Source organism: Chlorella variabilis (genome assembly GCF_000147415.1).
Source record: "Chlorella variabilis unplaced genomic scaffold CHLNCscaffold_5, whole genome shotgun sequence".
Classification (NCBI taxonomy): domain Eukaryota; kingdom Viridiplantae; phylum Chlorophyta; class Trebouxiophyceae; order Chlorellales; family Chlorellaceae; genus Chlorella; species Chlorella variabilis.
In genome coordinates this window covers 1,912,352-1,933,952 of record NW_005435083.1, presented here as the reverse complement: position 1 = coordinate 1,933,952, position 21,601 = coordinate 1,912,352, and the positions used below count along the sequence as shown (strand labels likewise).

Sequence of the window (21,601 nt, the reverse complement as noted above, 5' to 3'; positions counted from 1 at the left end):
GAGTCGGCGGCGGAGCAGGAGCTGGAGGCGGAGGAGGCGGCGGCTGGCCTGGCGGCGCTGCTGTCGGCGGCGCCGGGGGCCGAGCCCCCTCCCAAGCAGGCCCATTTCGCGAGCGTGGTGGAAGCCTTGGCGCTGCCGGTGCCAGCGGACCGGCGCATCAGGGGGGCCCGCCCGCCGCAGGAGCACAGGCAGTCGCAGTGGGCGATCCAGGTGGGGGCCCCCAGGCTTGGTTTCCGCCGCCGCCAGGGCTGTGTTGCGTGCCACGCAGCCAGCAGGCGCGCCTAGGGGCCAGAGCCGCGGCCCCCTGCCACCATGCCTCCCTCTTGTGCTTGCAGTTCAAGATTTGCAGCGAGCAGGGGTGGGTGGGGGGCCTGCACCGTGAGGCCGCCGCCGTGGCGACTGATCTGGTACTGGCCAGGCGGCGGTGCCTGAGCGAGAGCAGCCTAGTGGTGCGTGGCTTGGCAGGGGGCGCCCGCGCTGCCGGCCTCGCGCAGGCTGCCAGCGGGCCCGCCTTTTGCCCAGCGGGCCAGTGTGCATATGCAGCAGTGCCGTGCCTCAGTCGCACGCCTCCCTCCCTTGCCCATTGCACAGCAGCCAGCCAACTGGAACGTCCCTGGAGCGCGCTACGAGCAGGACGAGGAGCTCGTGCGGCGGCTGAGGTGCCGCTGCCGCCTGCTGTCCTGCCCAGCTGCCCCTGCGCAGGCAGCTTCCGCGGCTGCCAGATGCATCCGCTGGCCCTGCTGCGCATGCATGCACACCATAACCCGCCCTGGCCCCCTTGTGCTGCTGTGCATGGCTGGTGCAGGCAGATCCAGTCAGCCTCAGCCATGCAGGACTTCTTGAGGGCTATCCTGAAGCCAGGCACAACGGCGCCACCCTCCAGGCGGCAGCGCCAAGCCGGGCACGGCAGGCAGGGAGGGCAGGGGCAGCAGCAGGCGCAGCAGCAGCAGGGGCAGCAACAGGCGCAGCAGCAGCAGCACGGCAGCCCAGGCTACGGCCATCCTGCGGCAGCACCGCCTGCGGCCGCTCCTGCCGACGACCCGCGGTCCTGGGAGCTGGGCGGCGACGGCTGGTGGCGCCGCCGCCTCAGCGCCTCCACCTGCAAGCCCTGGAACAACCAGTACCGGCTGGGACTGCAGGGTGAGCGAGGGAGGAGCCAACCTGGGTGGGGGCATGAGGCCCGGGGGCTGAGCCCTGCCGCTCCACCCCTGCGTATGTGTGCGCCCCATGCTCCCCCTGCCCGCTGGCCAGGCCACACCCTCTGCCGCTGCCGCCGCCATGTGCCCCCGTGCTGCAGCCGTGATGTTTCAGTCGCTGGCGGGCAGGCCGCCCGAGGCCCCCAGGGATGTGCTGGAGGTCGTCTCGGCAGAGGACGGCAGGCGGTACCAGCTGGCGTACCGCCACTCCAACCAGACCTTCTCGAGCTACCTGCAGGCGAGCGGTGTGAGCGGTGCACTGCGCCTGGGCTGTGTAAAAGTGCTGTGAAGGTGTTGGCTGGGCTGGCCCAGGCGGTTGTTTGAACCGGCAGCCTTGGCTTGCCGTGCAGGGGAGCCAGCTGGGGGCATGGGTGCAAGCCAGCGGCGCCCGCGTGGGCGACAGCATGGGCCTGAAGCGCGAGGGGCAGGAGGTGCTGGTGAGGCGCTTCCCTGCTGCCGCCGCCACAGCCTCTCAGGGCCCCGGGCAGCAGGAGGAGCAGCAGGTGGGCGAGCCTGTGAAGCCGGATGCGGCAGAAACATCATCAGCGGGCGCGGCTGCGGCCGCACCACCGGCTGGCGTGAGCCCGCCGCGCAGTGGCAGCCGCAAGCGCAAGCAGCCGCAGTGGGGGTCGGATTGGGTGGTGTCGCAACAGCGGCGGGGTGGTCCCGCTGCTCCATCTGGGGCAGGCGCTGGCGGGCGAGGCGCAGATGGCGGCAGCGCCAGGCATGCAGAAGTGAAGGAGGAGCAGGAGCAGGAGCAGGAGCATGCTGCGGCGCAGCCCGCCCCGCCGGCGCAGCTGCTGCCCACTGCTGCTTCTGGCGGAGGCAGCAGCAGCCTGCAGGGCGCAGGCGGCAGCGGCGGCTTGTTTAGGGCGCCGTCCACGGTTTCGGAGCGTGCAGCCCAGGCAGCCGAGCGCAAGGTGCAGCAAGCGCTGGCGGCGTTTGCGGCGGCCGACACGGAGAGCGGCGACAGCATGCTGCGCCCGCTGCGCCTGCTGGTGCTGGCGGGCAAGGGCGGCCGGACGCTGCGGGTGAGGCATCGCCTGCTTCTGCCACGGCTGCCTGTCATTCGAGTGCACTCAGAGTAGCTTGGCCTTTGGCCAAGCTTTCGGATCAATGGGTTGCTTCCTTGGCATGATTCTGGCGCTCTTCTTGCCATGCCTCTCAAGCGCTCCTCTGTCCTTGCAGACCGTGGTGCACGGCTGGCCCAGCTTCTCGGCAGCTGCGCAGCAGGAGCTGTTTGATGCCGCCCTCATCATCGCCAGCGAGGGCGGCTGGGAGCAGCTGGAGGAGCAGCTGGCGCTGGCGCTGGAGGCCGCCGCCTGAGCAATAGCCACCGACCCGTCTCGATACCGCAGCTGTGGGGGTACTCTTCTTGCATCTCCCCCTCTGCTGATTGCACTTGTTTTACGTTGAAGGCAGCTGCCCCAGCTGCATCATGCAGTAAACCTGTTGCTCATGCACTAATACTGTGTGCACGGTGTTCAAGCATTCATGATAGGCGCTGTACAGCGGCAGTCGGGATGAATCAACTGTACAGAGGCATACAAAGCACACCCGGCGACTGACACGGTGCAAGGCACGCCACGTGCTGATGCTGATACACGCATCTACGAAGGGAAGCAACAGGGGTAGTGAAATGCATCGGGAAATGCAACCATAGAGAAATGCAACACAAGAGCAAGGGCAGGGCTGGGCATCAGGTCACCGTCTCGAGAGCCAGCCTCAGCTGCGCCTCCAGAAGGTCCCACTCCCGCTTCCCCGCCCGCAGCAGCACCGCGTCAAACACGTCCTGCTGCTGCGCCAGGCCATAGCTGCGCCAGCTGTGCACCACATCCTGCAGACCGTGACGGGGGGGGACGGGCACAAGGGCATGTGGCGCCAATGACAGCCAAGCCTCGCAGAAGCAACGCAGGGGGCAGACTGTATCTCCGACGCGACAAGGCCGTGTGGTGCGCCATGCCGCAAGCAGCCAGCCCGAGGCGATGCCTCACCCGCAGCGTCTGGCCGCCATTGCCCGCCAGCACCAGCAGCTGCAGCGGGCGCAGCATGCTGTCGCCGCTCTGCATGTCGGCCGCCGCGAACGCCGCCAGCGCCTGCTGCACCTTGCGCTCGGCTGCTTGGGCCATGATGTCATCCAAAGGGCGTGCTCCGGGCACAGGCGCTGCCCCCGAGGGGCCCGCAAACGGCTTGCTCGCTGGCGCCGCCCCCGCCTTGCTGCCGGCGCCACCGCTGCTGGATGGCTGCCCTGCGTCCCCGCCGCCCACATGAGGAGCAGCCGCCTGCTGCTGCTGCTGCTGCTGCTGCTGCTGCTGCCGCCGCCGCCTGTGGCGCTTGCCGGCTGGCCGTCCCGCCTCGCCCTCCTCGTCTGCTGCCGCCTCGTCGGCCGCCTGCTTGCGCTTGCGGCTGCCAGCCTGCTGCACCTGCTGCTGCTCCCGCTGCTGCTGCTTCCCCGGCCCGGCGCCACGCGCGTCGGTCTTGGCACGCTTGGCGGCGCCGCCGCCGCCACGTGCCGGGCTCTCGCACTTGGCGTCGCTACGGCCTTGCAGCAGCGCACGGTCGCGTGCCTGGGTCAGCGCAGAGCCGCGCGCGTGCTGCAATCCCTGGGCCAGAGCCTCCAGCACCATGGCTCCGGGGTCGGCAGCGATCTCCTCTGCTGCCCGACCGTTGGCGCCCTGCACGCCCTTCTTGGTCAGCGGCACGGCCCAGGTGTGGGGGTAGCAGCCCGCCGCGTGCAGCGCGCTCAGGTTGACTGCGTCCGCCTGGCCGTCGTCGCCGCAGGCGGATGCGCTGCTGATGAAGCAGCCCGCCAGGTGGGCGCGGGGCGGGGCGCCCCAGCGCAGCAGGTGCTGCAGGAACTCAAAGGGGCTGCGCTGGGTGGGATCGAAGGCGGGAGCCTCACCCAGAAGCCTCCTGAGCGTCTGGGCGTCGCCGCTGCTGCTGGTGTGCGCATGCTGGGCTGCTCCCCTGCGGAGCAGGCGGCCAGGGAGGCGGGCGAGGAGCGGTTGGCAGCAGGGCCTGGTGGGAGGCTGCACAGCCACAGGCACAGCTGCCCCTGCCATCTGCACACGGCCAGCCTGCGGGAAGGGCATACGGGTGGTACCGGCAGTACCGGCAATACCATCGGTACTGGCCGTACCAGCGGTACCGGCGGCAGGTGCGCACCTGGTGCTGGGGATGATTCGCTTCAAGCAGGCCAGCACGCAGCGCAGGTCCTCTGAGGGGCAGCGCCTGGTCGGCGTGGGCATGGGCAGCAGCTCGCCGCCGTGCTGGTGCTTCTGCGGCGCATGCGACGGGCCCGCGCCGCCGCCGCCGCCGCCGCCGCCCCGCGACGAAGCCGCGCCCCGGCCTGCCTTGGCCCCAGCTGCCGCTGCCCGCGGCGAGGCTGCCGTCGCCATCGCCGCTGCTGCTGCCGTGCCGCTGCTGGCGCCGGGAATGCGTTTCACCAGCACCCTTTTTCCATCTCGCTTCAGGGCCATGATGTCGCCTTCCTGGGCGCCGCTGTCCTTCACCCATGCCCCCACCTGAGCCCCCTGCAGGGCATGCCAGGCCAGGACAGGGCAGGCCAGGTCAGGCAGGGCCAGGCAAGCAGGCGGTTACTGAGGTGCACTGTGAGGGACAGGTGCAGGTGCTGGCAACAATAGAGCAGGTGGGGGAGTGGGAGCAGTGGGTACACACCGGCATGAGAGCCGCCCGCATGCTGCCAAGCTGGAGCGCGCTGCCGGCCGCCGGCACTCACCCGGAGCTGGCGGCTGGCGGCCCCACTGACTTGGTGGTAGCTCATGCGGTAGGAGGCGCCACCCCGCTCCGCGGCAACCTCCAGACTGTCGCTCGGCGTGGCGGGCAGCCTCCCCGTCAGCGCCCGGAACGTGTCGGCTGTGCCAGCAAGGGAAGCGGAAGGGAGGCAGGGGCAGGGGAGGTGAGTGAGCACAAGGTAGGCTGGCGGCGGCAGGTGGTAGCCCGTGCAGGGCAGCACAGAGGAGTGTATCCCTGCGGACAGGCCAGCGGGTGCCACCCACCATCGAGCGCGATGGGATTCTGGCGGCCCCCCACGGCCGTGGCCGAAAGCCGCCGCCGCCACCAGCCCTGGCGGTCCTGCGCCCAGCCGCGCTGCCCCGCCTGCCGGGCCGCCGACGGCGCAGGCGCCGCGCCTGCCGCCGGCGGAGCGGCAGGCGTGCCCGCAGGCCGCTGCGTGCTGCCGGCCGCCGCCGCCACGCGGTTGGCGGCCTGCACGCCGGCCGCCGTCAGCGGCACCTGCCAGGCATCGGGGTAGCAGCCCGCCGCGTGCACCACCGCCAGGTCCACGCTGGCGTAGTGCTGGCGGGGGTGGCGCACCACGCAGCCCGCCAGCCTGGCGCCAGGTGGAGACCCCCACTGCAGCAGCTGCTCCACATATGCCCACAGGTGCGTGTCTGTTGAGTACTGGGGTGCCCCGGGCCCCAGCAGCTGCGCCAGCGCCTTGCACCGATCCTCCATAGACGTCATCTCAGCGGTCCTGGGGCCGACATCCCTGCATGCGGGCGCACACGCGTGCACACACACCGGCAGGCAGTCAGGAGGGCTGGCCCAAGCTGGGCTGGGAACTGGTTGAAAAGCAAGTGTACAGCAGAGGCTGCCTGAGCGGGCTTGAGAGCGCAGCGCAGCCCTGCCGGCTGGCTGGCTCTCCATCCTCCTGCTCAGGGCAGACACACCTGCAGCTTGGGATCAGCTTCCTGAAGCAGCTCAGCACGCACACCAGGCGGTGGGAGGGGAAATCTGTCTTCAGCATGGCCAGCGGAAGCAGCTGAGGCGCCAGCCCAGAGCTGCCGCCATGCTGCTGCTGCCGCTGCTGCTGCCGCTGCTGCTGCTGCTGCCGCTGCCACCGCTGCTGCTGCTGCTGCTGCTGCGGCTGTTGGGGTGGGGCGGGCCCGAGCGCGGCCTGCATGCGCTGCAGCAGGTGCTGCGGCTGCGCCTGCTTCCGCTTCCCGGCCTGCTTGGGGCCCGGCTGCTGGCGGCGCTGCCGCTCTCCCTCCTCCTCCTCCTCCTCCCCAGCCTCCTTGCTGCTCGCCCTGGGCCGCTTGGGCACGCGGCGCATGCCCCTGCTGACAGCCAGGCGCAGCTGGGACAGCGGGTCGGCCGCCGGCGCCTGCGCCATGCAGCGGTTGACAGCCTGCACGCCCGCCGCCGTCAGCGGCACGGCCCAGGTGTGGGGGTAGCACCCCGCAGCGTGCACCACCGCCAGATCCACGCTGGCAGGCTCGCCGTCGCTGCCACCCGCCACTATGGCGCCCGCCAGCTGGGCGCCAGGTGGCGACCCCCACTGCAGCAGCCGCCTCAGGTAGGGCAGCACATCGGGCTGGCTGGGGTCGTACTGAGGGGCCTCCCCCAGCCACTCCCGCAGCAGCTGGGCATCGCCCTCGCTGCCGGCCTTGGGCAGGGTGGGCATGTGATCCCTGCATCGCCGCCGCCCACCACCAGCACGCTCAGCAGCAGTGCGAAGTGGGAAACGCAAGACACGCGGGCGGCCGTGGTGGCGCAACACGAGCAGGGAGGGTGCCAGGACGGCACGGGGGCGCGGCAGCGCGGGGACAAGGGCCGGGCAGCCAAGCCAGCCAGCTCACCGCACGGCCGGCACGAGGCGCTTGAGGGCCCCCAGCAGGAAGCGCAGCTGCTCGGCGGCGCCCGTCCGCGGCTGCGGCGGCAGCGCCAGCATGCGCGCGGCCGGCGGCGCGGGCGCCAGCGCGCGCGCGCGCGCCGCTGCGGCGGCCGCCGCCTCGCCCGGCGCCGGCGCCGGCGCCTCCCAGAACACCATGACTTCCTGCGACAGGTCAACCTGCATGTGGTCTCCATCCTCATACAGGATGGTGTGCAGGCGGATCCTGCCGGTCCGGAAGGCCACCACCGCGCCAGAGAACCAGGCCTGCTCCAGTTCCCAGTAGTGGCGGAAGTGGAGGCCGCCGACCGGCCGCCCGTAGCCCCGCTCCGACTCCCGCCACCTGCGCTGCGCGCGGTTGGCGCCCCGCACCGCCGCCGGGTCCAGGGGCAGCGCCCAGGCAGCCGGGAACAGGCCTGCGGCGCGGGGGAGGGAGGGAGGGGATGGGTCCGCGCTGCTGCCTGGGTGCTGCAGCTGGGGCAGCGAGCGGCCTCCCACCCAGCCTTGCTGGTTGCTGAGGCGGGGCAAATGCCCGGGCAGGCCGGCAGGACCAGCAAGTGCACAGCACCAGGCCCAGGCAGCAGCAGCAGCAGCTCACGGCTGGCGCACCTGCGGCGTGCAAGGCCAGGAAATCAGGCACCGCAGGCCGGCCCGACTCGGGAGCCGGGAAGAAGCTGTTGGCCTGTGCCGGGGTGACCGCCACGCCAGATGCGGCGGTCAGCAGATCAGCCAGGCGCTGCCACTCGTCGCGGTCGGCCTGCGGGCAGGGAGCCGGGGCGGGGCGACGCTGGGAGGGGCAGCGGGAGGGCTGGCAGGCAAGCAGGCGGGTATCGAAACGAGCATGATGTAGAGGTGAGCATGAGCAACCGAGTGTGTACGCAGCAGGCGGGCATGCCAGCGCATGTGGGGGAGACCCCCGGCAGCAGCGGCAGGCGAGGTGAGGCGCCAGGTGCGGCGCCCAGGTGGGAGGCAGGGCTGCGTGAGGCCTCACCCCGATGTCTCGGAGCACCACGGGGCCCAGCCAACGGGTCAGCCACTGCGCCAGCTCATCGTAGGCGGCGGTGTGGGGCGGGTGCGGCCCCGCAGGAGACCCGCAGCCAGCCCCAAACAGCGAGGCGCAGCGTGCAGCAAAGTTGCGCAGCTGGGACAGGCGTCGCGCCGCCTCTGCCTCGCATGCACGGTGCTGCTCATCGGGGATGGCAGGCGGAGGCGTGCGCACCGCTGCTTTTGCGGGTGCAGCCGCGACCTCGGCTGGTGCTGCCGCTGCCCCCTGCGCTTCCGCTGGCGCGGCCGCTGCGGCAGCCTGCTCGGCTGCCTGCGCCCCGACCTCTTCCTCGTGGGGCTCTGTAGCGTGCGCTGGTGCCGCTCGCTCGCTCACCGACGCGGTTGATGGCGACGGCGAGGGGTGCTGCGCGGCTGCTGCTGCTGCGGCGGAGCTCTTGCTGCCTGCCTCGTTCTGCGGCTGCGACCCGCCTTCCCCTCCCGACTCCTCTCTTGCCTCCAGCCGCTGCGCCTCGCCGTCCTTTGGCTCCGAGCCTGCAAAACACAGGCGGACCATTTTCAGATTGGCGCCAGGGGCAAGGCACCCAAGGCATTTACTGTGCCTGTTTGTGACTAGTAGCAGAGCAGAACAGCACGTCGGGACCTGTCCTCGCACCTTCAGGTTTGCCCTCCTGCGCCATGCTCCCGCCCTCTATTCTGGGGCGCAGCTTTGCCACAACACAACAAGCCACACGGCTTCTGTTCAACAGAACCTCCGAAAGTCCGAGCAGGCTTGGCTCCACATTGGATGCCGCAACGTGGCGGGCGCGCTGAGGGTCCAGAGGGCAGACTGCCAGCTTGGGCGGCCATTGCCAGCCTGTGAGATCTCGCAGCTTGTCACTTGCATTTACATTGGAGGAATGCAAAGCACACAAAAGATGCTAGTACCGACTGTTTGCGGAGTACCTCTGCTCTTCCGCGGTGTTGACTCCTGCCTGCCACCTGCCGTCGTGACCACCCCAAGCTGCCTGCTACAGCGCCAGCAGCAGCTGCTCCTCCAGCTGGTCAAACTCCCCGCGGTCGCACCCTATCAGCGCGGCATCAAACACGTCCTGCTGAGCCGTAAGCGAGTAGCTGGCCCATCGCTGCACCACGTCCTGCACAGAGGAAAGAAAGCAAGGTTGGTGCTCGTGTCCAGGCAGGAGCGGCATGCAGGCTTTGCCGAGCGGCAGCCGTGTCAGAAGCAGGCGGTGCCTCACCCGCAGCGTCTGGCCGCCCTTGTTCGCCAGCACCAGCAGGCGCAGCGGGCGCAGCATGCTGTCGCCGCTCTCCATGTCGGCCGCGGCAAACGCCGCCAGCGCCTGCTGCACCTTGCGCTCGGCTGCCTGGGCTGCACGCTCCGAAACCGTGGACGGCGCCCTAAGCAAGCCGCCGCTGCCGCCTGAGCCCTGCAGGCTTCCGCTGCCTCCGCCGGAACCAGCAGTGGGCAACAGCGGCGCCGGCTGGTGCTGCAGGTGTGGCGGCCGCATCGGTGCTGCGATCGCTGCTGGTGCCAGATGACAGAGCATGTGCAGTGGCGGAAATTGTGCTACTGGTGCTTGCTGTGGCTGCAGGTGTGGCGGCCGTGCTGCCCAGCCCGATGCCGGAGCCTGCTGCAGCTGTGGGGGTTGTGCTGGCGCTGCCATTGCTGGCTGGTGCTGCAGGCGTGGGGGCCGGAGCGGCGCTCCCGATGCTGGCGCTGGTCGCATTCCCTGCCCCCAGGGGTGTGGCTGTGCCCTCGCCAGTGCTGCCGCTGGCATTGCCGGCTGGGCCTGCAGGTGTGGCGGCGGTGGTGGTCTCACCAGCTCGGGCCGCTGCTGCGGGTGGGGCCTCCACCCAGGCGGCGGCGCCGCTGGTGGCGCTTCCGGCTGGCGTGACGGCTCCACCGGTGCTGCCGGTGCTTCCCGGGACGCCGCCGGCTGGGGCTGAGCGTGCGGCGCATCCTCCTGCTTCGCCGCCAAGCCTGGCTGCTCCGCAGGAGCTGCCTGCGCAGCTGGAGGCGGCCCTGCCGGCGCCTCCCCTGACGCAGCAGAGGCCAGCACATCCAGCAAGTCGAGCGGCAAGGCTGCGCCAGCAGCCCCTGCGCCAGTTGCCACGGCTCCCTGGCCCACCGGCCTAGCCGAGGGTGCCGCGCTGCCGGCATGCGCGGGCGCCGCTGACGCCGCTTGGACGGCCGGCGCGGGCTTGGCGGCATGCGCCGGCGTGGCCGCTTCAGCTGGCGCAGGGGCTGCTGGCGCAGCCTTGGCTGGCGGCACTTCTGGTGTGTCGAGCTTGGCATCAGCTGCGGGGCTGCTCTCTCGCTTGGGGGACGGCGGCAGAAGGGTCGCCAGCTCTGTGCTGACCTCCTCAGCCACCACCTTCACATAAGGCTCCACCTCACGCACTGCAGCAGAAGGGGCGCGGGGCCGCGGGGGCAGCAAGGCATGGGGCGACGGCCAGAGGAAGCGCCAGCAGGCGCAGGCCCGGGGTGGTGCCGCGGTGGGGCGTGCTGGGAGGAGCGTGCAGTGGCGGGGTGCGGGGGCGCGGCCTCCCAGCTCACCTCCCAGCTGGCGCAGGTCGGCGGCCCACTTCGCATAGAAGCTGCGGGTGCAGAACGTGGGTGGGTGGGGGACCGGGAGGAGGCACACAGTTTGGAACACGGGCGCAGAGGGAGAGGCATGGGGTGAAACAGGTTGGCGGCAAGGCAGGCACCACAGTAACTGCCGCAAGGTGCAGTTTTGTCAACGTGTTTCACTCCACACGCTTGCCGGCCGCGCAGGCAAGCGGCGCGCGTGCTTGCTCACTTCAGGGGGTGATTGAGGGGCGGCACGGGCGGCCCCGCGGCCTCGGCGGGCCCAGCGCCAGACGACGACGCCGTGCTCGCCTGCCTGGCCAGCCCGCCCGCGCCGCCGCCCTCTCCCGCGCCGCCGCTGCCGTTGGCGTCATCGGCGTGAGCGCCCGGCAGCACGCCGCCCTGTGCCAGCCAGCCCCAGACCGCCAGCAGGTCCCTGGCGACCTCCGCCTGCTCCGAGGTGGGAAGGCCCTCCACGCGCAGCGGCACCAGCTGGCCTGCGGCGGTCCTGCCAGCCGCGGCCCCCGCCCAGGTCTGCGTGTCCTCATAAAAGACGACTCCCACGCGCCGCCGCTGCCCTGCCGCGTCGGCGGGCCGCTGCTGCGCCTGCGGGGGAGGCAGCGGCGGCCGGCCCGGCTGCGCCGCCACCGGCTGCGCGTGCTTGCGCTTGCGCTGCTGCTGCCGCGGCTGCTGCGCCGGCTGCTGGCCTGGGCCACCTTGCTGCTGCTGCTCTGGCTCCTGCTGCGCCGCCTGCTGGCCCTCGTCCTGCGGTCGGTCCAAGGACCGAGCATGCGCCAGCGCCGCGCCGCGTGGGTGCGGCAGCGGGTCTTGCGGTACCACCACCGACAGGAAGCTGATCATCTGCTGCGGGGTGTGGATGAGCCTGCAGGCGCCGGCCAGGGGCGGGCGGCAGAGCGGCGTTGCGGCGGAGGCCGGGGCAAAGTGCGGGCCAGGACCTCGCGAGGCAGGCTGGCGAGCGGGGGAGGAGCGGCTACCCGGCGCCATTGCCAAGCAAGCCTCTCCCTCCGTTAAACGTGCTGCTTGCCCCCATCCTGCGCGCCTGATCTGCGCCATCAGATCCTCATCCTCCCTATACAGCGCCCCCGGCAGGTTGAGCTGCGCAGGCGGCGCCCTGCCGCGGCCTCCCCTCGGCGCCGGCCCGGCCTCGGGGGCGCCGCCGCTGCCGCGCGGCGAGCAGCCGCCCGAGCCGGCGGTCGTCATCAGCGCGGCGGCGGCCGCCTGCATGGCCTGCACCTCCTCCCGCAGGCTGCTGCTTTCCTCCTCGCTGCTGCTGCTGGTCCCAGCATCCACGTCCTCGCCCCGCTTGGCCGCCAAGAGATCGCGGAGACTCATCTGCAGCAGCAGCGGCAGCGGCAGGGCAGCGCAGGGCAGGCCAGGTGAGCAGCCAGCAGCGTCGGCAGGCACCCACAGCTGCGCGGGAGCTGCCGGCATGCGGCAGGCACACGCGGCGGCCGGCGCAGGCACCTGGCGCTGGTGGGGGCCGCCCGCCGCCGCCGGCTGCGTCTCCTGCTGCCACAGCAGCACCAGGTCGGCAGCAACCGCCGCGCGCTGGCGGTCCAGCCGGCCATACCAGGCCTTGCGCACGCCGGCACACTTGACCTGCACCCGGGCCGCGCGCAAGCCTGTGAGCACGCAAACACGCAGACACACCACAGCCGGCGGCGCCATACTTCACACCCTGCATCCGCGGCGCATGGCAGGCCGCCCGCGCCAGCCCTCCATCTCACGTAGACGCCCCACTTGTGCGCGGTCCCGGGCGGCGGCGGGTGCGCCCCCTCCACCTCCGCCTCCGCCTCCAGGTCAGCCGCCAGCAGCGCCGCCTCCTCCACGCTCGCGGTGCGCCGTGGCTGGAAAGGCAGCTCCCTGGCATCATCGGCCGCCGCCGCCAACTCCTCGCCGCCCTGAGCCTCCGCACCAACCAGGAAGTCGCCGTCGTCCGGGTCGTCATATTGGGGCAGCTCCTGGCGCAGGATGGACGCCAGCCGGCCGCCGGCGCCGCGCCGCTTGGACCGGCCCGCCCCGCTGGGCCTGCAGGCAAGGCGCCCGGGCAGGGAGGGTCGGGCGCAGCGCGCGGCAACGGCCCCCCGAAGCGTTCCCCGCTGCCAGGCAGTGTACCTAGCTAGCTGGGCGCACGCGTGCCTGCCTGCATGCCCTGCGCCCTGCACCCTTGCAGGCGTGCCCGCCCGCCCGCCCAGTGTGCCCACCCACCCACCCGTCCAGCGTGTGCACAGCCATCGACTGCAGCGCGGCATCATCTGCCACCTCCTCATCCCAGCTCTCGTCCCAGCCATAGAAGAACTCGGAGGCGGCGTCCGCCGGGTGCTTGGTGTACCCTCCCTTGCGCTTCTTGCTGCCAGCCAGGCCCGCCAGGGCGACGGCGCCGCGGGGAGCCTCCACAGGGTCCCCGGGCAGCTCCGGCAGCGGTTCGCCACTGCGCAAGGGGCAGGCATGGGGAGCAGCAAAGCAGGGGAGGGGAGGATGTTTAAACAGCTGGATGGACATGACAGGTGGAGGGCTGCGGCGACCAACCAGTCATGCGTGCAAGGCGCCCTGGCTGCAACTCCCAACCAGCCGCCCACGCCCACCTGCCGATGAGCTTGACGGTCGCCTGCAGGCGCTCGGCGCTGCACCGCCCCTCCTCCAGCTGGAACAGAAGGCGGCTGCCCACCCCCGCCCCCAGCTGCTCCAGCAGCACGCGCAGGCCCGCGGGCTGCAGCTGCATGCCGTCGTCAGTCTTCAGCAGGCGGATGTCCCAGGCGGGCGCCGCCACCGCACCAGACCCCGGGTCGCCGGCGCCGGGGTCGGCGGTGCCGGCCGCGGTGGTGGTGCTGCCTGCCTGCCTCACGCGCATCACCAGGGGGGTCGCCAGCTCAGCGCTGTCCCCTAGCAGGCGGTCCACCCAGAACCAGTAGACGCCGACTGCAGCACAGCGGGCACAGCAGGCACAGCGGGCACAGCAGGCACAGCGGGGTGAGGGGCTCCAGCAGACAGCCGACCGCCGGGCCCAGCGGCAGGACAGGTGGCGCTCGGAGGCTGCCAGAGGTAGATGGCAGCAGAGGCGTGCCCCATCCGCCCCGCCGCCGCCCGACCTCGCCCTTGCCCACTCACATGGCAGGTAGACGCGGGGTTTGGGCCCGTTGCTGGGTTCCACGTTTCCCTTGGTCAGCTCCTTGAGCCAGGCCTGGCTGGTGGCCTGGAACCTCTGCAGGGGGGCAAAGAAGGGTGGCAGGGCGGAGCGAGCAGGGCGGGGCGCTGATGAGAGCCGAGCCACGGCATGGCAGCTGGGCTGGCCGGACGAGTGCAAGGCCGCATGTACAGAGTGAGGGCCGGCCATAGATGTGTGCGACCATGGCAGGCATGGGGCAGGGAGGGTAAGTGCAGACGTGACGGGATGGGTGGCGACACTCACCGCCCTACCCCTGTGGCTGCCGCTGCTGCACGCGCTGGCAGGCCGCGCCACAGCTCCCGAGCGGGAGCCCCTGCCGGCGCCGCCACGCGGCTGCTGCTGCTGCTGCTGGCGTGCCGCCAGCGCCTGCTGGATGGCCTGCCACGCATTCTGCGGGCATGGGAGGAATGGCCGCGAGGAAGGGACGTCAAGTGTCGGCAGGGTGCCACGCTCGCACACGCGCGAGCAACGCAGGCACCTGCAAGCGGCACTGCCTGGCAGCCTGCCATCCGTGTATTGAGCACAGCAGGCAGCCTGCCATCTGTGGGTGGGTGATCAGCAGGCAGGCTGCTGTGCACGGCAGGCGTGCGCGGCGCACCGCGTCGATCTCCCAGGTGGGAGTCAGCGGCACCAGCAGGCCGTGCTGGCGCTCGGCGCAGGCGCCGCACACCGCCATGTGCTCCGGCCGGCCTATCAGCTGCAGCAGGGGGCGGCGTGGGCGCGCACATGTGTGTGTGGTGCTGATGGGTGGCTAAGGCGGCGCAGCCGCAGCCTGCTCTCGTAACAGCAGGTATAACGCGCACAGCGGTGTACACATGTGCCAGGTAGAGTGAAACCGGGCGTGTGCCCCCTCCGGCCCACCCACCTGCATGCGCCGCAGCTGGGTGCCTGGCGGGGGCGGCCCGCGGCACATGTCGCATGCCAGCGAGACGGCTGATGCCCCACTTTCCGCTGCCTGCTGCTGCTGATGTCCCGTGTCTGCCGCCGCCGCCGCCTGCCGCTCCAGCAGGAGCAGGTAGCGGCGCAGGGGCCCCAGCATCAGGTCCCACAGCGCGCCATTGTCTGTGAAGACGCGGCAGCGGCGCAGCTCCTCCAGCTCTGCCAGCCGCCGCCGCAGGTCGGGCGGCGATGTGGGCTGGTCAAAGAACATCTGGCGCAGAGCCGGTAGGTCCAGCAGTGGCGCCTCTGCAGGTGGCGCTGCCGCTGCCGCCGTCTGTGCCCCGTCGGCTGGATGCCCTGGTGGCGGCGGGCCCTCGCCTGCTGCTGCGCCCGGCGCATCTTCCAGGGGAGGCGGGGAGTCGCCGTGGGCCGGTGGCGGCGGCGGTGGAGGCGTGCCGCCAGAGCGCGCGACTGCGTCGGCGGCCTCGGAAGCATCCGCTGGGGCGGCGGCGGGCAGGCCGCTCACAGCAGCTGCCGCGCCGGTAAACGGCACGTGGCTAGCAACGGCCACAGGAGGTGGCCAGCGTGGAGCAGGGGGTGCAGCTGCCGCGCCTTTGCCTGCCGCTGCGGTGGCTTCACCGCCGGCCAGCCAGCCGGCAGCACGCTCCATCGCGCTAGTTAGGCCATCCGTGGGGTGGGCGCGGCGTTTAGAGCACAAGACGCGTCACCTACGCCAGCAACGGGGTCTTGCGGTGTCAGTGGCGGGCCCCTCTCGCCAGCTGTGGCGGCGCAAAGTGATCCTCCTGTCACACCAACGCTCCTTCAGCGCGCAACGGCCCGGAAACAGCCCCTTCCGGCTGCACCGTTCCCTGGGGCTATCTCACTTGGGTGCTGCTTCTGCTCTTTCAGGATGCGAACAGCTCTGATGGTGTCCGCCTCATTATTGAGAGGAGGTGCAGCCCCCGCTGTTTGGCCATGCCACCGCTGCCGGGCGCTGGCAGCTGCATGGGACGCCAGAGTGTGCGTTGCTATGTTTTGAAAAAAGTCTGAGAGGAAAACCCCACAAACGATGTTGAAACAGCCGGCCTGCCCAAGGCTCGCAGGGCGACCGCCTGATGAAGCCAGTGAGTAGAAGCGGCCCCATGAGCGGCGCACCAACCCCATGCGCTGCCGCGCTGGCGCGGTGATGATTGCAATCATCAGATGTGGCCCACTTCTCCACTGCTCTGCGGATGCCTCTCAACCGCTCCTAGGAGAAGTGGAGACGCCTCTGCAGGAAGCCGCGTGGGGGCACCCTCCTCGCTTTGCCCCCCGCTTTGAGCTGAACGAAGCGCAAGCAATCGCGTCACCCCTGGGCAAGTGCAATCGAAACAAAGGCCTGCGAAGTGCTAACATTCAGCAGGTCAGGAGCTGCAGAGCGCTCTCAACTTTCGGGCTGGTTGTGGCCCTGCCTCTGAGCCGGCTGTGAGCCTGCCCAGCAAAGCGGCCCAGGCTTGGATGGCGTCAGCAGCGCTGTGGTCGACGGTATGAGTGCCGCCACGCCACCGTCGACTGCCGCCTGCAGATACGGCGGCTAAGTGGGTGCTGCCGAAAATGGCGACAGAGGACGATTTCTTGGCGGAGCTGTTGTTTGACGACGATGATGATGTTGAGGGCGAGGCTCCAATGGCGACCCTGGCCACTGACCAGACCCCGCTGCCTCTCCCTGCCGCCGGCCTGGCCCAGCCGCCGCCGCACTCGGCGCCGCCTGCGCACCCGCACACCCTTGCTGGCGACTCCGCGGTTCTGGCTCTGGCAGCCAGCCACCCGCACGACGTCTTCCGGCTGGCGCTCTTTGTGCGCCGCACGCTAGGCCTGCAGCCAGGGCAGACAACTAGCCTGCGGCAGATGCTGAGCACGCCGCACCTGGCAGGGCAGGTGGGTGCTTTCAGCTGAGCGGCAACGGATCGCCTGGCTGCCTCCACCCCTTCCAACGTCATTGATTGCCCGCACCAACCACCATCGCACTTGTGCACGCCTCACCTGCAGGAAGTGCGCGTGCAGGCCCACGGCGGCGGCGTGCTGGGACGCGGGCAGCTGGACGCGCTTGGCAGGGTGGCCTGCGCCTGCGCCCAGTGCGGCGGCGCCCGCAGCTTTGCGCTGGCATTCTTTGCCGCGCACTGCGGCAGCGCCGCCCTCAGCCCGGCAGAGGCGGTGGTGGTCCTGGAAGGTGTGCCTCTGCCCTGGCTATGCCGCCGTTTGCTGCCGTGGGCAGCCCCAAGCTGTGCTGCTCGTGCCGCTTCCCTGGCCACCGTTGCTTGTACAAGCACCTCTGCCCTTCATGTCAGTCTGCCGATCAATGCTCATGGCCCAGCCAGATGCTTTGCTGCCCTGCATCCGACCCATCACCCGCGTGGCTGCCTGTCGGTGCTGGAATTGGTGCAGCCAACAGCCTCAGCCTGGCGGCGCTGCTGGAGCTGATCAACAGCCCGCACCTTGCCGCTGCCGCCGCCGTCGCCGAGGTGGACCCTCATGACGATCAGGCGAGTGTGGCGCGCTGGCAGCGCTCTGATCAGATTCTTGCTGGTGTGCGGCGCCGAGCATCTCATTTCGCAACAGCCTCCTGTCGCGTCGCTCCTCCCCTCTGCCACTCATCCATTCCCGACTGATCGCCCTCCCGCACCCGCCGCCCGCCTGCAGTGCCAGCAGTGCGGCGAGGGCGGGGAGCTGGTGTGCTGCGACGGCTGCACCGCTGCCTATCACGAGCAGTGCGCTGGGCTGGAAGCAGTGCCCGAGGTGGGCGGGGGAGACAGGAGCACATGCACATGTATCGCCCATGGGGATGGGGATGGGGCAGACGGGCCGGCCCCGGAGTGGCACGCAGGGTGCCATTCCCTGCTCTTCAACGCGCATGTGTGGCTCCCCTCCTTCCCTGCGTGCCTGCAGACCGACTGGTTCTGCCCAATGTGTGTGGCAGAGGCGCAGGCACGCAGCGGGGTGCCCGTGGCAGCAGGCCGCGCCCAGCCGCTGGCGGTCGCTGCACCGCTGCAGCCGCCGCCACTGCAGCCTGTGTTGGCTACCCCGGGGCAAGTGCAGCATGTGTCGGCTGCATCGCCTGCCGCAGCAGCGCCTGCCGCAGCAGCAGAAGTGGTGGTCAGCAGCAAGCGATCGTGGCGGGACCCCCGCTGCCAGCCTGCCCAGCACCTCCCTGCGCAGGCCCCGCCAGCGGCAAAGACCGCATCGCCAGCACCAGCACCACCAGCACCAGCACCAGCAGCAGGAGGGGGCGCCCTGAAGCGCCCGAGGCTTGATGGGGATTTGCTGGCGGAGCCTATGGGAGTGGCTGGTGCGCCGGCGGGGCGTCATGAGGCAGCAGCTGGAGCAGCACCAGGGGCCACGGAAGCAGCAGCAGGGTCAACAGGGCCAGCAGCTGGAGCAGCACCAGGGGCCACGGAAGCAGCCGCAGGGTCCACAGGGCCAGCAGCTGGAGCCGCTCCCGCGCCATGCGGCGGCAGCAAGCTGCGGCTGGTGATACGCAAGACAGCGCTGGGCGGGGCTTGGCCGCCAAAGGTGACGTCAGCGGGTGGCAGCGGCAGGGATAGCAGCAGGCGGGACGGCGTGGATGGCATCAGAGCAGATGCGCAGCCCACTGCCAGCATTTTGCTGGCGCCACCTTCTGATGCGCAGCCTCCATCGCTGGGGCAGCAGCCTCCCAAGACGCCAAGCCTGCCAGCTGGCAGCCACCAGCAGTTGCAACCGACAGCGCCCTGCCAACAGGAGGCTCAGGAGCAGCAGCAAAATCAGGATCAGCAGCAGAATCAAGAGCTGCAGCAAGCTGAGCAAGCTCAGCAGCCGCAGCCGCAGCCTCAGCCGCCGCAGGAACAGACTGCGCCGCCCCAACCCGCGCAGCACCGGCCACAGCCCACATCGGAGCAGCCGCACCGGCCAGCTGACCAGCCAGCCACAGATGGCGCCCCTCCCACCACCCAGCGAGGCCTGTTCATGAGTTTGCTTGGCATGCTGCGACAAGCCGCGGTGCCAGGAGAGTTTCTCGAGGTGGGAAGCGCTCAGGGATGCCGCTTTGCTGTGGGGCCGATGTGAAGGTGCTGCTGCTTTCCAAGCTGTCTTGCGGCTGCCCATCTTTCCAGCCACCAATGCACCCCTGGCATGGACAACCCTGCCCGCTGCAGGCCTTCTTGCGGCACTATGCACGGCTGCCCACACAAGAGCGGCAGCTAACATGGCGGCAGGTGGAGGCATGCGGCGCAGCCAGCCAGGCACAAGCATTTGTGCTGGCGGCGCTGCGTACCGAAGGTGTTTAACTTGAGGAGCTGCAGCGTTGATTTACTTCCCATGTTGTGAAAGAGGAGGCAACTGGGGATGGGGAGGCAAAATGGAGGGCAGCCTAGCAAACAAGCGGCATTATGCTTGCAAAACGGGAGTGTGGGTTGCAGTACAATGCAGTGACAACAGCATGGCAAGCCTGTGCTCAGTCGTCGCCGCCAGACCACTGCTGCCACACCGCGGCGCTCTCCCTCGACTCCAGGTCGACGCGTGACACGCCCTTGGCTGGCGCAGCCTGGTTATGGCTGGTTGCCGCCGCCTGCGGCGGCTGGCGGCCGTAGAAGAGGCGGCTGGCCCCACCCACCAGCATCCGCCCTGGCACGGGCTCGTGCGGCACGGAGGGCGCTTCCATGCAGACAGCCCCAATGCCGCCAGCCGAATGAGCAAACGCAAAGCCGGATGCCGGACCTGCAGGTGGGCGGGAAGGTGGCGCAAGAGGTGGCGGTGGCGGCGGCTCTCCCTCACATACCCTTACCCGCGGACGCCGCTCCCTGCTGCCTGCTCATTTCTCGCATTGCAGGGTGGGAGTGAGCGTGCTGGACAGCGCAAAACAAGATCGTCGGAACGGACGGTCACAACCCCTCACCCTTGTCCTTTGGCTCCGCCTGCCCGGCTGGATGCAAGTTGATTGTCGGCTGTGTGTCGGGAGCGCCACCGCCCCGCGGTTCAGCTTGCGGGTCTTCCATGACTTTTGCAAATGCAGGCTGCAAGCACCTGTGGAAGCTATCTAGTTGCTTGCTTGGGTGTAAATAGCGAGGACAGCAATCGATTTGCGGGATGGGCTCCGCTTGTCACCAAATGGGGCGAGGCGGTGTCCCGCTGGCGCCCAGTGGCGCAAGGCAGCAGAGGCGGGAGTGGACGCAGAGCCAGCACATCGTCACAATGGCCTGATGTGCATGATCCTGGCGTCATGGATCTTACCGCTAGACATACTCTGTATGCGAGGCCCAGCTTCAAGTGGTACGTCACGGCGACTGCGGTGGGCCCAGGTTGCAGTTAGCACGGCCCTTGACGGCTCAGTGGTTGGATACCAGTGTTTGGACACCACAAAAAATGGCATTCAGTAAGATAGCTTCCAGGTCAGGCAGCGGGTGCTAAATGGCGGTGTTGCAAATGTGCGCAGCCCACGCCCAGCGGCGCTGAGGTGGCGGCGGGCGACGGCATGTTGCTATATTTGCAACCTCAGGGCTGGCAGATGTCATTGGTGGCGGGTCTATGAATTCAAAATTGCTTGCTTCAATGCCACAAGCTAAGTGATCGCGATGTGGGGGCCGGGCGGGGCGCTGGCCCACCAGCACCACGTTCCAGACTCGCTGGATGACGACGAGGAACATACATTTCGCGTGGTTTACGGCGATGCCGCTCAACCCTCTCAGGACGCCTCCCAAGCGGGCCCAGTAAGCGCTGCAGGCCCTCCTCAAGCTGCCATGAGGCTGGGGCTGGCCGCCAAGGTTACATGAGGTGCAGGAGGGCGCTGCAGGGGCGCACAGTGCTGTTGCATTTGCCACCCCCCACTGCCTGCCGCCGCTGCCGGCCCTCCCTCTCCACAGGCTGCCCGCTCGCGCTACGCGCTGCCCCAGGCCGGCAGCGCAGCCAAGCCGTCCGCCCCTGGATCCGCAGCAGCGGCAGCAGCAGCAGCTGTCGGCGGGGCGGCGTCCCCCACCGTGTCTGGCGGGCGAGGCGACGGCACGGCCAGCCCGACGGGCCTCGTTTCCGCTGGCGAGCAGCAGCAGCAGCAGCTGACACTGGCGCAGGAGCTGCAGACCCTCATCCACGAATTAGCGCAGCAGCCGCAGCAGGAGGAGCAGGAGGAGCAGGAGGAGCAAGGGGATCGGCAAGCAGCGGCACGGGAGCAGCCGCAGCAGCAGCAGCCGGAGCAAGACGCGGAGGAAGGCCCGGTGGGGCGGCGGCGCAGCGGTGTGGGGCGCCAGATCAGGCACACCAGCCCCGCAGTGCCGCCCCCGTCCCAGCTGCCTCCCCAGCTTGCGGCGCGAGGGGACGGCGCGTCATCCGGCGGCCGGCGCTGGCGCGCACCCCAGCCAGACCCAGCGTCGGTGCTGGCAGCGCAGCCGCGTTGGGCAGCGCCCCTTAGGGAGCCTGGCACGGCGGCGGCGCTGGCTGGCGTCGAGGGCAGCGGCGGTGGCGGCGGCGGCAGCAGTTCTTTCTTCAGCATAGACGCAGATCTGCTGCAGGCGCACGCCCAGCGGCAGGCCCTGCACGCCGCCCCGGGCCACGCCAGGCAGCACCAGTCGCAGCGCCGGCGACCGCAGCAGCGTGCAGTGCAGTGGGGCTCCCCGCAGGCCGCGCCTCTGCCCCAGCCGCCTGCCGAGCACACGCCGCAGCCTTCGCAGCGCACCAACCCGCTGGCGGCGCTGCTGGGGAGCGGCGGCGCCGCTACCAGCAGCAGCGGCGGCGCTGCCGGCGCCGCCAAGCAGCGGCCAGCCACCACCGGCAGCAGGCTGCGGGGCAGGCACCCCATCTATGGTGCAGCCACGACGGCAGGCTCCGGCCCCGCGGCCGGCGCCAGCGACAGCGGCAGCAGGCTACGTGAGCTGGGACTGCGGGATGCGCCGCTCACCTCGCCCCGCCAGCTCCCGGCCCCGCGCCGGCAGCTGCAGCCGCAGCACCAGCACTCACGCTTTGCCATCCGCGAGGCCGGGGCCGACGCAGCGCCGGATGCGGCCAGCAGCCAGCCGCAGGCTGCCGCCGCCAGGCCCGCCGCATCAGCGCTTGGCGGCTGCGACGGCGGCCTGACGGCGGCAACAGGGCTGAGGCTGCTGACCGGCAGCGAGCCGTCATCGGCGCTGCGGCAG

The 21,601-nt window shown here is 70.4% G+C and overlaps 3 protein-coding genes across 3 annotated transcripts; 1 reads left to right on the top strand and 2 right to left on the bottom strand.

Moving 5' to 3' along the window:
* Positions 1 to 2,895: 2,895 nt before the first annotated feature.
* Positions 2,896 to 6,621, bottom strand: CHLNCDRAFT_143252 (hypothetical protein; the record flags this gene model as incomplete). The annotated part of the gene is made up of 6 exons (XM_005849620.1): positions 2,896 to 3,033; positions 3,191 to 4,163; positions 4,362 to 4,729; positions 4,936 to 5,072; positions 5,216 to 5,706; positions 5,888 to 6,621. 6 exons carry the CDS (start codon positions 6,619 to 6,621, stop codon positions 2,896 to 2,898), a joined length of 2,841 nt encoding a protein of 946 aa, XP_005849682.1.
* Positions 6,622 to 8,840: 2,219 nt separating this feature from the next.
* Positions 8,841 to 15,135, bottom strand: CHLNCDRAFT_143250 (hypothetical protein; the record flags this gene model as incomplete). Its single annotated transcript, XM_005849619.1, has 15 exons — positions 8,841 to 8,966; positions 9,069 to 9,317; positions 9,651 to 10,231; positions 10,388 to 10,428; positions 10,632 to 11,282; positions 11,496 to 11,752; positions 11,885 to 12,019; positions 12,148 to 12,448; positions 12,633 to 12,851; positions 13,006 to 13,339; positions 13,529 to 13,622; positions 13,830 to 13,976; positions 14,185 to 14,283; positions 14,452 to 14,963; positions 15,105 to 15,135. The coding sequence occupies 15 exons, from the start codon at positions 15,133 to 15,135 to the stop codon at positions 8,841 to 8,843; spliced, it is 3,777 nt and encodes a 1,258-aa protein (XP_005849681.1).
* Positions 15,136 to 16,058: 923 nt separating this feature from the next.
* On the top strand, positions 16,059 to 17,755 carry CHLNCDRAFT_143249 (hypothetical protein; the record flags this gene model as incomplete). The annotated part of the gene is made up of 6 exons (XM_005849870.1): positions 16,059 to 16,382; positions 16,494 to 16,674; positions 16,890 to 16,966; positions 17,145 to 17,240; positions 17,391 to 17,515; positions 17,671 to 17,755. The coding sequence occupies 6 exons, from the start codon at positions 16,059 to 16,061 to the stop codon at positions 17,753 to 17,755; spliced, it is 888 nt and encodes a 295-aa protein (XP_005849932.1).
* Positions 17,756 to 21,601: the final 3,846 nt, after the last annotated feature.